Genomic DNA, 15069 nt, shown 5'->3' on the forward strand with positions numbered 1-15069 from the left:
TGGCACCTACCAGCTGCACGCAGTCAGGAATCTCACCGCGTGTAGTGTCACCTCGTAAATCATTAACCACCCATCCCTCGTGTCTCGTGGGCGTCGCACCCACCCGAACACAGCCCTGCCACTTACACACTGCCCTGGTTTAGCTCGGTCAGTAGCTGTCGTTGGACTTTCCTGCCGCCTTGCCTTGCCTTTCGTGCTCCGGTTTCTGCAAATAAAGTTTCAGAGCACGAGGGGCTGGATGGGGAAGCCGTTTGACAGGAACACCCATTCTCCCGTTGTTTTCACTCCGGGCTGAGCCAATATGTCAAAGCAGGTTTCTGTTATGAAAGTGTATGGAAACGGCTGAATAATCCTCTTTTTTCTAAATCACATTAACTTCCACTTCTTCTCCCTCTCCTTCAAGGCCAGCGAGCCATTGCAAGCACACCCAAGGCATGGTAGGTCCCGCAGGACTTCAAAAAGCGATGGTCTGTAGAGAGCTTGACCCAGGACGTTGGAGATCTGCAGGAAAGGTAAGTGAAGCACAGCGAGCCCTGTGCCAGGAAGTGGCAGGAGGACCCCGAGCATTTCAGGGCCACCAGCAGCCTTTCTGATGCTCTCTTCCAGCTCACATCTGGCTGCTACAGCTGCTGTCCAGCTCCGTCCTGCGGTCCTCACCTCCTGGTCTCAGAGCTGTTCCCTGGACAAAGGTCTTTCCTCCCAAAGCCGAGTCCAAGGTGCAATATGATTAAAGCCCCTACCACCTCTTATTTTGTATTTTTCCACCAGACCAAATGTACCTTATTCACCCTTCATTGACCTTCCGGACCCACATCTTCTGTTTGCATCTCTCGCCCTCTGCCTGGACCTGGCACCAGTGACTCAGCACAGCAAGGTTTGGCCTCCAGCTATCTTGCCCATGGTAAAAACAAGAATCAAGCCAGCCAAACCCCACAGCATGCCTTCAGATAGGTAGACCTTCCCTGGTCTACCTCCAAAAACCATTACAGAAGCAGATTTTGCTTGCGGTCACAGGCAAGCGTGACTTTCCTGAAGAATCTGGATTCTGCCTTCATAAAAATTGCTGGAGTGTGTAAGTCAAGAGGCCAACAGCCCACACTTCATAGCTGGCCAGGCTCCAGGACAATAACCTCATCGATGCACAACCGGCAACCAAATACAAGGTGTGGGTGTGTGGAAGTGAAAGCGAGTCCCCAGCAAGTTGTATGATGAAATGTTGACCCAAGGGTGGCTGCTCTCAGACGAACACCCAAGCAACAGATCAGATATAGAGTTCAGAAAAAGGCCGGGGTGACTCCGAGGAAGTGCAGGCACCCTGAGCACCTTCAGTTTCATGGTCAGCCCACGGGGATTTCGGTTTCACCTTCAAAACATCAGTAATTATTTTTGGGGAATGCTTGCTAATATTGTGCTTTCTGTAACAAAGGCTGATGAGTTACTTTAGCCACCCTCTCAGCTAAACACAGGGAGGCTTTTGCTCATGTCCTCTGTGAAACTGGAAAAGATTTGAGCTAAATTCCAAAAAAAAAAAAAAAAGTGCTACAATTAGCTACTGAACTACTGAACTCATATTGCAAAACAGATGAAAAGCCTTCCTGCACTGTACACAGAAAGCGAAAGGATCGTAAGCTGTTTAACAAGGTGTCAGGGGAAGGGCCTGGGACAGCTTGGCCACACACAGGAAGAGACGTTTTGTGCATTTTTGCAGTTTCTGGGTAAGGGAGTGAGTTGAATCCTGAAAGCAGGTCTTAATACCTGAAATGCTTTTAGCTTCTAGCAGAGCATGCATGAGCCAGTGCCAAGTGCTCTTTAAAATCTCAGCCTTGACGTGTTGCATCTGTTTATGTAGCTTGCTCCAAAGCTGCCAGCGAGCAGGAGAGCTGTGCTCCGAGCAGAGGTGGGGCTGGGGGCTCCCCTTGCAGGTACACCAGACGTGTGCTCCTCACGTATATTTTTCTGCACCACACGTTGGGAAAAGGGGTGCAGGGATCCCAGCGAGAATTGAGCCTTGGTTTCCGCATCCCTCGCTCAGCCCCTCAGCATCACAGGGCTGGGAGCTGAGGTCCCTTTGTGCTACACAGCAGCTGAAGGTGGGTTTCTGGAGCTCCAGAGGAGAGCTCCTGGAAACCCAAGGACGGCAGGACTGGCAAGCCCAGCGAAGCAGCTACCTTTGCATTTAAGCCTACAAACGCTGATACAGCAGCACGTCCATTTCAGAGATGACTTCCAAATAAACAGAGGGAGGAAACGAGTCTGAAGCACCACTTTGCTGCGTTTCATTCGATGTCAAATTGGTTGTTTAGCTTTTGCCTGCAAGAGACTCCACCTCCTTTCAAAGTGCCCTTAAACCCCGGAGCAAACCCATCCCAGAACAGCTCCCGCCTCGGTGCCACTGCAGAGGGGTCGGATACCTGACGCCGTGGAAAACCACTGCCTCGAAAAGGGATTTCCATTGGATCCAAGTTACTTATGGCTTGATACTTCTATTGTATTTTCTTGGCCCTAGAAATAAGGTAAAGGAAGAGACTGCCTGTCACTGACCCGGAAAACCCTCCCCTTCCTTTTTTTTTTTTTTTTTTGGTCTTTTTTAAAGGAAAAAGGACCTCAAGCGGGAAGAGTTAATCTCTTGGGTTTGTTCTTCAGGCACAGGTTAAAATGCCAGGCAAGTTGGAGGCCCTTGCCATCAATCACTTCCTCACTTGGAAAACAGGAGGAGAGGACACGAGACATCGCATCCCGGGGCCTTTTTAACAGCACTTAAGCCACACGCATGGGGATTCATAACACCAGCACTTACCGCAGGAAAATGAGCAGATGCCAGCTGATTTTATTCTCTGCTTAGCCGAAGAAAAACCATGAGCACATTTCCCGTTTCAAACGCAAGCGACATTTTGCAGGCAGACTCCCTCGAGGAGGGCGACAACCAGACGGCCGTCACCCAGTTCACCCAGCCGGGCTGGCAGATCGCCCTGTGGGCTATCACCTACTCCTTCATCGTCATCACCTCCATCGTCGGCAACATCACCGTCATCTGGATCATCCTCGCGCACCGGAGGATGAGGACTGCCACCAATTACTTTATCGTGAACTTGGCTCTCTCGGATTTGCTGATGTCCGCTTTCAACACCATCTTCAATTTCATTTACGCCAGCCACAACGTCTGGTATTTTGGCAAGGAGTTCTGCAGGTTTCAGAACTGGTTCCCCATCACCGCGATGTTTGTGAGCATTTACTCCATGACAGCCGTGGCCGCCGAGAGGTAAGAGGCGATTGGGGAAGATACAGAGCTGAGAAGTCTGCTCTAAGGTAGAAAATGTTATTGCAATGCTTTGTGCAATCGGCCCCCGCCTACCCTGTCAGGTGTCTTATCAGCAAAGTGGGGAGAGAGCTGGACAAATAGGCTATGGGGTTACACACTAGTAATGGGAAGAAAGTTAGGCTCTCTTATCTCCGGCCTGAGCCATTCCTGAGTCTGTAACGAGTAGAAGTGGCTGAAATTTTATTGTTCCCACATCCCTGGTCATAAAATGTTTGCCCATCATCATGCAAGCTCTTTTTTCTTTAAACCACGAGAAGGCCCCATCATTGGGATGGAGCTGGAGCAATATGAACGTGTTGTGGGATGCTGAGAGCCTCATAACCAACAACCCCGCTTGCGAGTCCAGTGCAGTGGCAAACCACCAGAAATACTGGGAAGTGGATCAGAAATGGCAGTGGGTTTCACCAGTTCCAAGAGGGAGGAAAGTAATTACAGAGACTTTGACTTCTGAGGTAATTTGGTATTTTCGTAATGCTCTCTTACATCCACCGAGTCTCTTTTACTTGAGCTTAAATTTGGGCGCTCCGGATGTGCTAGCACCTCGTTGTTGAGCAGCACGATGTTTTTCTTTTTACTAGAAAGCAGTCAAAAGTCCATGGGAATTTCCTGCTTTATGGGCAGTGACATGTGAAAGAAATAAGGGAGATTGTGCTCCCTTTGAGACTCTCTGCCTGCCTTCCTTCCATTTCTTCCTCTGTTTGCCCAACTCTGGGAAGGAACATCTGTGTCTTTTCCATCCTATGCCCCTGCTGCAACCCCATGGCAAAGGTCTTCGCCCAGTCAGCCAGAAACGAAGCCCTCGCATTGGCTTTGCAGTTTCCTTCAGCCTTCCTCTGCTTCTTATCAAACGTGCGTATCGGCACGGGGCTCTTCCAGCTCCCCCAGGATGGGAGCCAACATCCCTCTGCCATCTGCAGACCTTGCTCCCTGAGTCAGCAGGGTCACTCCTGCACCACCCATCCCTGCAGGCAGCTTGGTTCGCCCTGGCACACCCAGCCGAGGAACCAAGTGATAGACAAATCCCACGAGATAAACAAACCCAGCTGGCGTAAGAAAGCTTTGCCCTGCAACACCCACTGAAACTTGCACCCGAAGCCGGGACATGGCCGCGCAGCTTCCAAAGAGCAGGGCAGGGGCTCCTGTAGGCACCGGGAGGATCGCTAACGAGCCCGGGGAGATGAGCCGTGTGCTGGTCACCCCGCAGGTGTCCAGATGAAAGCAGATCTCCAGTCTCAGTTTGAGACTCGAATACTCTTTTGCTGTTCCTGGCTTTTAATCATGGGTTGTTGATAACAGCTGTTTTATACGTGTGGTCTGCCAAAGAATATTAATTAAAAAAAAAAAAAATCATTTTCAGGCTGTGCCCATGTCTCCCAGCTCCCATTTTCCTATTTTCCTTGGGGACACTTGGCAAAAGTTTCTATAGAGCCAAAATCTCTTTTGTCGCGTGACAAGGATCAGAAAGAAAACTTGGCATCTCCCCACGAACCATATTTAGCTATTCTTGCTTAACCTTAAAATAGATCCTGACACTGACTCCTGGAAAATTGCAGCTTCCATTTGTTGTTATGAGAAGTTGTGTCCTCTTCGGCTCGGTTGTTTAAGTTTAATAAAACGTCTTTTGAACCTGTTTATTTTAAGGCAGGAGGACAAGAGGTGATCGATCTATTAGGCATCTCTGTCTGCTGTGGACAAGGCTCTGTCACAACCACTCGTCATCGCGTTTAGGACTACTCTGCTTCCCCATTTGGGGCTGCTGTGTGCTGGAGCAGCTGTGTGCACGCAGCACGCCGGGCAGAGAGGTATTATCAGCTCAAGTTTCACACTCCAGATAACAAAATCTCCTAGGCCCTCTTTGGAAGAGTGGTAGGAGCTCAGCGTATCTTGTCCAGGCAGGACAAGGACCAGAGAAAAGGTGCCAGCATCTTGGGGTGTCGCTTGGAGGGGGCACAAAGCAGGGGGAAGATGTAGCTTTTTTGCACAGCAAGAGGAATGAGGAGACCTCAGCAGATCTCACCAGTGGCAGCATTTACACCTGGGGCTTGTTGGTCACCACGAGCTGCAGGGCACGGGTTTGGGCACTTCCCTGGGCAAATATTCAGGAGAACACTTGCCGCTTGATTCCTCCCTGAGCAGTTTTGAGCACTGTATAATGAGGATGAGCTAAGGAAAGCGAGGTGACACGAACATTTCATAGCTAAATAAGGCTCTGCTGCCGTGCAGTTCTGGCTTACTTGCTGTGCTGCCTGTCCGTGCAGTCACCCTCTGTCCTGCAGCAGTGCCTGAGCAGAGCTCTCTCCAAACGGCTTGGCCAGGAGACAGCACAGAATTTGTCACATTTTCACTGTAAAAATCAGGAGGCAATTGGCATTTTCCACTCTGTTTTGCCTTTGTAAACAACCATGACAAGGAGAAGGGAAAGCATGACAAGAAATGCATAATTGATTAAGGGCTTGTTACGATACCCTGCCTTTCTACAGAGGGAACTTAAAACCAGACAGCGCCCTGGGCTTGCAAGTAATCTAATAGTCAGATGTGCCATGAGGGCTCTGAGCAGGTGTGGGAAGAAAGAGTCAGCCTTTCCCTTAAATCACAAGTGCTCTGGCATTTACAGGCAGAGGTGGATGGCACAGGGCTTCTCCACTGCTAAAAATCAGGGGGAAAAATTCCAGAGAAAAAGAAATTCAAGACTTCAATCTGCTGCTGTCACCACATGGGGTGTAAAACAAGATCGAGATAATTAACGGGACCAGCATGTTTAGGTCATTTTCTTGAGGAAGGAAGAAGGGCATGGTGTTAAACAGTGCATATCTCCAAACTAACACAGAGTTCCCAGCACCAAATTTCAGACCAAATGAAAAGCATTTTAAAAAGTAATTAAAAAAAATAAATTATCAAAGAGAAATACTTGCGAAGGCCCATATGCAGACAGTATAAATGCTTGCTTCCTCCTTGCACCAGATGTATCCATCCAGATGGGATCAATCCATCCTACCTTAAGACTTGCAGTTATTCTCTTCAGAAGGGGTTTAGCTCCTGGAACCTGACTGAATAGCTCTACAAATAAATCCCACCGTATCAGCTGGGGAGTTTTTACACCTGCCACATTTGTTGTACGGGTTACCAATGGAACCATAAAAGCATTACCCATTTTTCTTGCAGGTATGTGGCTATAATCCATCCCTTCAAGCCCAGGCTTTCTGCTGGAAACACCCGAGTCATCATAGGAATAATTTGGCTGGTGGCATTTGGGCTCGCCTTCCCGCAGTGCTTCTACGCCGAGATCTTGACAGACAACGGAACGACGAAGTGCATCGTCGTCTGGCCGGATGACGTGGGATCGAAGCACCAGCTCACGTAAGAGAAACAAGAAAACTCACGATTCCTGCCAAAGTTAGCTACGAAATGAATGTCGTGACCAAACTGTTGGCTACAGACAGCACTGGGAGAGAGGGTCGAGGGAGGGGGAGATTGGTAGGGGAACTACGCAGCTGGGGAATATGGGTGTGGGGCAGCCCATCTAAGCTCAGTTTAGGGCAGCTGTGGAAAAAGCAACCACGTTGTCATGCTCAGGGTGAAGAAGGGTGATACTCCATCCTCCCCTGCTTTGAAAACTGGCCATAAGATCTAGAAAGCCTAGATACAGGGCTTGGTGGATTTAAGAGAAACTAGAGCATAACGTCTTTAAACAAGCAATAAATCCTGTTTTTTTAAGATTTTGGATTCTCCCTCTCCATCAGGCAGAAGGGAGCTGGGGATTTTTAATGCTGAGAAGCCACATAATTAGCTAAAAATCATGCTGCTGTCTGTGAAAAAAAAGAGAGGAGTGTGTTTCAGACATCTTAAGGTTTTAAAGATCTAGTTATCTAGACACACATCTGCGCTCCCGAGAGCTCCTAGCCCTCATAGCAATTTCCTCCTGCTTTAAAGTAAGATTGTTCAGACAGATGAAACAAGCCATACCCTGCATTTGGGGGATCTGCTGTGATTAATCATTATTCAAAGTACGTGATATACAGAGCAGCTTGAGAAATCTATCAGGCAAAACATTTCTACAAAGCAGTAATGGAAGAACTGAGGAAAAGGAACAAATTGATTAACAAAATGGAAACAATTCCTCAAACCAAAACCGAGTGCTAATCTCCCCGCATCCATCCTTCGCTGTGAGCGCCTTTCCCCAGCTACATGCACCACAGATGCTTTTCCCTTCAGCACCTCTGGCAGACAGCTGGGCGCCTCCTACGGTTAGTTATTGCCCAACTAACAGGTTTTCACACTAATAAGTGCCAAGTTCCAGGAACTCCATGTAAACTTGGCTGATCCACGGCACATTCAGCCCCTGGCTGTCAGTTTTTCCCACTCCCAAAAAACAGCAAAGAGTAAAAACAGGTTCACATCCCAGCCCTGCTGGGTCACATACCTCCGAGGGCTTCTTGGTGCTACCCCCGTCCTACGTGCTTGGGAACAAAGTACACCAGGTTCCCATCAACCGAGGAGGAAGGGCAGTAGGAAATCACCAATTAAAACCAAAAAGCCTTTTGGTAAAGGCTCTGTTCTCACCTGAAAGTGAAAATAAAATATTGGGTCAGCATTTGGGGCTGAAACAGACCTATTTGCTTTTGAGTCAAGCTGGAGAAAGCTACATAACCCCTCACCTGCACAGGTGCGTGCTATTTCATTCAGGTGAAAAACATTAGGTTTATTTCTCCCACAGCCATTCTTTGGGAGGGATTGAAGCAAAGCTTTGGCAGATTACCAATGAAATCACTGCCTGTTATCTCTGTGGGCCCAGAAAAGTTGGTCCTGAACACAGCAAATAACAGGGCAGGTTCTTTCTGGGATCCTCAGCTAAAGAGCAGCAGCTCCTGAGCAGAATAAATCCCAGCACATTCACCAGCTCACCCCCTGAACAGCCTCAGATTTGCAGGTTTCAGTAGCTTTCCTAGCAAGGAGGTTGGAAGCAGTGATCTCCAGAAATCATCGTGACTGATGGCTCTGTCGGGGTGAACGCCTGCAAAACGGAGCAGGGAGAAAAGGCCACATGCAGCCACTCTCGTGACAATCCCAATCCTAAGGAAAAGAAGTATTAAGAGAGGTGGAGAGCAGGCTGACAACAAACACTCCACAGCTGCCAAACAGAGTATTTTTCCACACTTATTTACTTTATTAAGTGCCTTTTCCAGGGCAATGGCTAGCAATGAAATGCAGCCCCCCCACATGACAGGGTGGACTTCCCCTCCCAGCACAGCTTTGTGTTGCTATTTCCTGACTCCGAACCATCACCGCTCCCATGTCAGAGTCTGTCAGTGGGGTTTGACATTGCAGAAAGGCTGGGTCCCACATGGAGAGCCCCAGTGCTGACTCCTACAGTGCTCTGCAATACAGCCGACCCCGGTCGCTAATGCGACGAGTACCCGAGTATCCACACGGTGTTGTCCCACTGAGAAAAAACACGCACCCAGCCTTTTGTGGTCACTGCCAGCAGCGTGTGCCAGAGCCCTCCTGCCTAATCCCAGTTTTTCACACTGTTTATGTTAATGGGACAGCTGCTGTAATGGACTGAGCAGGTTGTTCCCTCCCCATAAATGGTGGTTGCTTAAAAAAAATCAAACCTAAGCACAAGGGAACCAGCAGAAGCTCGTGGGGTATCACAGCTCAAGCTCACGTACAGCCAAGGGAGATAGCAGCGCTTTCGTCCGGAGCAGAAACCAAGCAGCCTGGTGGTGACAAAAGATTTAATTGTGCATGTGCTCACAAATAAAATCAGCCAGCATTAGAAACACAGTAGTGGCTGTCACTCACTGTGCACGTGCTATAAAGCAGCAATGCTCCTTCCTCCCTACCTGCCCTGCTGAGTTCGTGCACTCCACTAGCAGCCCGCAACATTTGCAAGTCCCTGATCATTGCTGAATTAAGATTTTGGCACCATTGCATTTGCCAAGTTGTTTTTTGGAATATTCCTTTTGCCAATGTGATTGAAAGGTTCACATTTTTACAGCCACAAGCCTTAGAAGTCTCTTCCCTGGGTGCAGCAGGATAGCAAAGTTCAGGTGGCTGTGGACTGTAACCCTCTGATAAAAGATAAATAGCATTACTCTGTCGTGAAGGAGCAGTGAATCCAGTCCAAGGACTAATCATCACAACATGGGAGAGATGAGATGAGCCTCTGCTCTTTACAGAAGCCCCTCTAATGATGTTTGCAGGCAAAATTTCTGCTGCTTTATGCTTTGGCATTGAATTTAATGGGAGCCAGTTTCTGCTAGATCCCTTCAAAGGATGTACTGACGATGCAAATGTGCCTGCTTTTCTTTTTCAGATACCACATTGCAGTGATCGTGTTGATTTACTTACTGCCTTTAATGGTGATGTTTGTTGCATACAGCATCATAGGAATTACTCTGTGGAGCAGCGCGGTTCCAGGCAACCACATTAATAGAGTCCTCTACGAACACCAAGTCAATGCCAAGAAAAAGGTCAGAGGTGAAACTTAAAAATAATTACCCTAAACACACCAGCTCTTCTGCCCCCAGCTCCAACACAGAGCTTGCACGTCATGCAAAATCTTGTGGGACGGGGCATGAAAGGTTCACAAATTATTTTGGGCTGGGGGGTAAAGGGTAAAGCCAACAAGCATGAAAAAATGGTGATTCACATGCACCAGCCAGGTTCCAAGGAAGAAAGGCTCACGTCAGTGGGCCAGGCTGCCCGGCAGTCCTTAGAGAGTAAAGCAGTGCCCAGTGAAGCCACACACCACAGGGATAAACTCTGGATGGGGTGGAGAGGTTTCAGGGTAACTGCAGTTCTTCCATTTCCCTACCAAATCTCCCTGATGGCTCCTCTGCAGGAAGCACATGGCAAAACATTTGCTCTTCCTCCCTCCCTGTTCCCCATTTCCATCACCAGGAGTTCGTTTGCCCAAGCAGCCCACACACGTACCACACACAGTGCTTCAGGAGGGCAAAACAGACCCAAAACAACAGCGGCATCTCCCATTTCCCCAGCCAGCCCAGACAACCCTACAGAGGCCCAGGAATAACACACGGTGTGTTTCTTCCAGTTTGTGAAGACCATGGTGGTAGTTGTGATCATTTTTGCCGTCTGCTGGCTGCCCTATCACATATACTTCATCCTGGGGAGCTTCAAGGAGGACATCTACCAGCAGAAGTACATTCAGCAGGTGTACCTGGCGATCTTTCTGCTTGCCATGAGTTCAACGATGTACAACCCCATCATATACTGTTGTCTTAACCAGAGGTGAGTAGCGTGCACGCAGATCTCAGTCTGTAAAGGCAGAAATCTCTGGAGGTCAAAGCCACTGTGATTCTCAGCTGCACCCAACAGGCAGAGAAGTGAATTTATATGCTACTAACAACAAAACCGTAAGATTTTCTGCCTCCAAAGAGAGTGCAGACAGCAGGCGTGTGATCAGCACATGGCCACGAGCGAATGGCTGCACAAGCACAACCCTGCCGTGCCAAGAGATGTCTCCCTTGCTCTGCCCTGAGAACGGGCTGCTCTCAGGACGCTGGTGAAGCAAGCCCAGCCTTGGGCTCCCCGGTGCCATTTCCTGCTTCAATTTCAATAGAAACCTTTTATCTCCATGGTCATTCCGAGGTAGAATTACACTCTTTCTCTGTGCAGTTAAAAAGATCTGCCATTTAATTTCTTTTCTTATGCTTACAGGTTTCGTTCAGGCTTCAAGCTAGCCTTCCGGTGGTGTCCGTGCATAAAAGCAACCGAGAAAGACAAGCTGCGACTTACATCCCCATCCCTTTACCAGTCGACCCGCAGGAAGTCAAGGAAATCAAGTTTCAACACAGAAACTCACTTCAATGAGGAAGAGAAGACATCATTTACCCCCACCCAGCAAACGCTTTGATTTCTTCTTCTGGTTCTGACTCTACTAAAATCGCAGAACGGTTTGGGTCAGCAGGGACCTTACAGACCATCTAACTCCAACCCCCTGCCACGGGCAGGGACACCTCCCGGCAGCCCAGGCTGCTCAAAGCCCCATCCAGCCTGGCCTTGAACACTTCCAGGGATGGGGCATATCCTAAGAAACCATTTAAAAGCAGCAGGTTTGTAGATGTCCTGAGGCAGGTCTGTTTCCTAGGGGGCTTTTACAGGTGCCATCAGCACCAAAAGCACTCTGACAATAAAACAAGACTTATATCCATGCAGGTCCGAACATCACCCAGCTCTGGATACAAGTTCAGCCCTCCTTTAAAGCCACGCTGCTATACAGAAAAGACAGGTTTTGCCCATCACATCAAAACAGAAGCAGAACAGACCTCAGGCAGCATTCTACCAATCCGTACAATATCAATTATTGCCGTCCTGATGGCGAGCTCCTGTTCTCTGTTCCACAAGACACCTCCATCTGGAAAAGAGCTGAAGGAACAGAAAGGCTGGGGCTCTTCTGGCCCAGTCTGGGAGGACCCTTGGGGTGCGTGGGCAGCTAATTCCTGTGGCTCAGCAGCCTGGAGGTGGACGAGGCTGTGGAGCTGAGCTCCTTTACCACAAAGGCTCCCATGCTGAAAAGCCTGCCCTGAAGCTTTCCTGGATCCTGGGATTTTCAGGCCTGTGATTTCACCTGCACCAATTAGAAGCGAGAAACTCTTGTAAAGAGTCATCCTTTCATGGATTTCTGTAAGCTTGTACCAAAACACGATGTATTTTTCCTGTTGAAGCGTGCTCGAGCGATTCCTCCACCTGCACATAGTTCCTTGTCGTACCTCACCCGGGGAGCGAGGCTCTCTGGAGAGCCACAGGCAGGCTTGGTCAGAGGGGCTGCAAGCTCCTGTCACTGGGGAAGGTGCTCAAAAATAGCTGCTGAGCATCGCTCCTCAGCTCCCTAGCTGAGCAGTCATGTTTGCAGCACGACTGCTTGCTTACAGGAGCAGAGGGCCGCCCGGGTGTGACACTGGGGTGGTGCACAGCTGGTGGCATCCCAGAGCTCTGCGCTTCCAACGCTGCCTGTACCCCGACCCCAGCAACCCCACCGTGGTCCCCACCACAGCCAGTCCCTTCGTTCCCCTTTCCAGACTTACCCCATCTTGTCGGCACTGTTCTTCTCTTCTCAGATACTAAAATAAAGGCTGAAATTTGTCATCTTCGAAGCCTGAGGCGTTATGTGCAGACATGCAGAACGGGACAAGCTGAAATACAAGCACGATACTTAATGCGATGCAGTATTTAATACCGGTGTGATAAGTAGCACCTTGCAATCACCTTCACCTTTGGTAACAGGTTGGCACATAACACCCCAGAGACATACCTTGGCATACAGGAGGCTCCTACAACACCACCAAGTCCCAGTTATTCCAAATATTCCCCTTTGCTCTGGGAGAACAAAAGCTACAAAGTGTTGGCAGTCTTGACTTCTGCAGTAAATTCAGGACAAAGCTTTGTTGCTTGAACAGAAAAAGTGCTCAGGGAAATGATTTTCCATTTCAGCACAGAACCCAGCAGACACATCTTTCTTCTCCACTTAATCTCCTCCACCTCGCTGGCTGCTGTGGGGAGCAATTACGGTACAGAGAGGCCCAGCAAACTTATCTCACTAATAGGACGTGGCAGATGGCACAGGGCTGTGCGCCTTTCTTAAAATGTTCATCATTTTAAATTGTTCCAGCAGGCAGCTTCAAGTCTCGATGTTATCTGCCCAGCCTGCTCCTCCTGAGAGCACACTGCAGGGGTGCACCAGGGCAGAGGGAGAACAAGAAGGAACAGGCACTGACAACCAGCCACCACCAAATCTTCTCCTACAGGGATTCAAAGCACTTTGGAGAGGTGCTTGGCGAGGCACACGCCTCTGGGACTCATGCTCCAAGGAAGTGAAGAACACCTGCACGACAATTTTGCTGTGTTACATACACAGGCTGTGCCTCTCCCACGTGCAGCTGAGGGGACGGTAAGGCGTTAAAGCCCTTCTCCAGCAGCTTTCCAGTGCAGATCTTTTGGGACCAAGCGGGTCTGTCTCCAGCATCCCAGCTTACATTCCCCCGTGCAGCCCCTGACAAGCGCCGACATTTCCTGCTCATGGCATCTCTCTCATGCTTGGTGCAGAAAGCAGAGGATGACTTCTGTCTGCAAACGAAGCTCCACGTCCCCTGAAGGACTCACTGTGGATCCTGAGAAGTCTGTCTGCTAGAAATAACAACGGGTAAGGAAGCAGAGATGCCCCAAGCCCTCGTTGGAAAAAGGAGGGCATGCCGTGGCCAACAACGTTATTTCCTGTGATATACGAGGTAACAGGAACACCGTGCTCCAGAGTAAACACACACAATTCTCCATATAAATATAGACTTGATTAAATGCCACGCAGCAGTATAAAATGTCCAGGTCAGCGATAAATCCCCCCCTGTACAGTTACTTGTGCTCTACGCACCAAGGAGTTCCTGCAGACTGTAAGGAAAAACATTTGAAGAATCTCATTGTTATAGCAAAGGAACAAACAAAAAGCACGGGGCAGGGTTCAGAAGTTCAGAAACACTTTATTTTGCCTTCTGCTATTATTTTTCTTAAGAAAACAAAACAAAACAAAACAAGGGCTGCTTGTTTTAAACCTATTCAAAAGGCTTCTGAGCCTTCCCCCAGAGGAAGAAGGAGCAGATGACATTACAACAGCGGTATGCAAATGGCCTTTTCCCCAGGAAATGTAAGATTTGTGTGTCAATATCGAAGTAATTTCTACAGCTTAACAATTAAGAAGACCATGATTTTATTCACCAAGCCTAAAAGCTTTAAGTAAGGCATCTCAGTCATTGCTTGGCTAACACTGAAGACATTTCTCCGGACAGTTATAGCTTGGGATTCACTTGCAAGTTTCCTAGGGATAAGAAGAAGTATGGAAATGGAAGTCCCACCAGGACTGTTATGAGCTGGATCCAATAAACAGCACCACCTCTGCCAGCATCTCCTCCCTTCACAGCCACCCCACGACCAAGTTTAACTTGCACTTCACATTCATCCTCTGTCCTGCACCGAGCCTTGCCCACAGATCATACGATGATTAAGGTGCTGAAGAGCTCCAAACTCAGGTCCCCCGTACGGCTCACACCACCCCTACAGCAGCCCTAAGATTTGCAAACCCTCAGCAACTAAAAGGCATCCCCTGCACCCGTAAACCTTCTCAGCTTCTTCTGCCTCCTGTTTGGGGTCAGAACTGCGCATCGAGGCTGTCCGACTACTCAAGCTGTAACATAAAATGGGCTAGGGGAGAATCCCAACTGTAGTGTATGCAGAAGGGGCCTTCATACACAACTCCAATGTAGGACGTGCAGCCCAGCAGCCCAGGAGCACCTGAGGCCGTGCTTCTGCAAGCGCCAGCTCTTCGTGCACGTGGCTGCTGTGTGCCAGGCTCCTGCAGGAGCACCGCTCTCGTAACGCAGCCATCAAAGCATCTGGCAAAGCCTAACATAATCACATTTGCTTTGGTGCAGTGGGCTGAAGTCTCCCTGCACTGCGGTTTCCCCTGCACAACAGGGCATGAGAGGCACGCAGACCAGCTCCACACACCCCAAGGTTTGGGCAGCTGAGCTGCGTTAGGAAAGGCAAGGTTTGGTGTCAAACAAAACCCACCCCCTTTGAATCTGACCCCGAACGCCCAGGAATAAAAACACACACACAAAACCCGGGCACCGGTGGGATTAGGTCACAGCTCTCCCTGCACAATAGCTCTTCCCAAAGCACTGCGCCAGCAGCCGAGAGAATCTCTTCCAGAAAGAACCACCGCACACCAGTTAACG

General features: G+C 49.1%; 1 protein-coding gene across 3 annotated transcripts; it reads left to right on the top strand.

Moving 5' to 3' along the window:
- The first annotated feature begins 134 nt into the window (after nt 1–134).
- TACR2 (tachykinin receptor 2) lies at nt 135–13111 on the top strand. 3 transcript variants are annotated; one of them, XM_082765023.1, is made up of 8 exons: nt 135–147; nt 404–512; nt 607–2513; nt 2644–3259; nt 6482–6676; nt 9636–9792; nt 10377–10573; nt 11003–13111. In XM_082765023.1, exons 4-8 carry the CDS (start codon nt 2856–2858, stop codon nt 11196–11198), a joined length of 1149 nt encoding a protein of 382 aa, XP_082621149.1. In that variant the 5' UTR covers nt 135–147; nt 404–512; nt 607–2513; nt 2644–2855; the 3' UTR covers nt 11199–13111. The 3 variants fall into 3 exon arrangements, 2 of the variants coding, with proteins under 2 accessions (XP_082621149.1, XP_082621148.1); XR_014317930.1 differs by having other exon boundaries at nt 135–2513; nt 11003–11397; nt 11501–13111; XM_082765022.1 differs by having other exon boundaries at nt 135–512.
- The last annotated feature ends 1958 nt before the right edge of the window (nt 13112–15069 follow it).

This window comes from Aythya marila (genome assembly GCF_965140915.1).
Source record: "Aythya marila genome assembly, chromosome: 7".
In the NCBI taxonomy this organism is placed as follows: Eukaryota; Metazoa; Chordata; class Aves; order Anseriformes; family Anatidae; genus Aythya; species Aythya marila.

Bases quoted from the DNA above. Each gene is read 5' to 3' on its own strand.
- TACR2 (XM_082765022.1), top strand. From the start codon at position 2,856: ATGAGCACATTTCCCGTTTCAAACGCAAGCGACATTTTGCAGGCAGAC. The intron at 6,677-9,635 runs GTAAGAGAAACA...TTTCTTTTTCAG, and splicing joins GGATCGAAGCACCAGCTCAC to ATACCACATTGCAGTGATCG. The intron at 9,793-10,376 runs GTCAGAGGTGAA...TGTTTCTTCCAG, and splicing joins AAGTCAATGCCAAGAAAAAG to TTTGTGAAGACCATGGTGGT.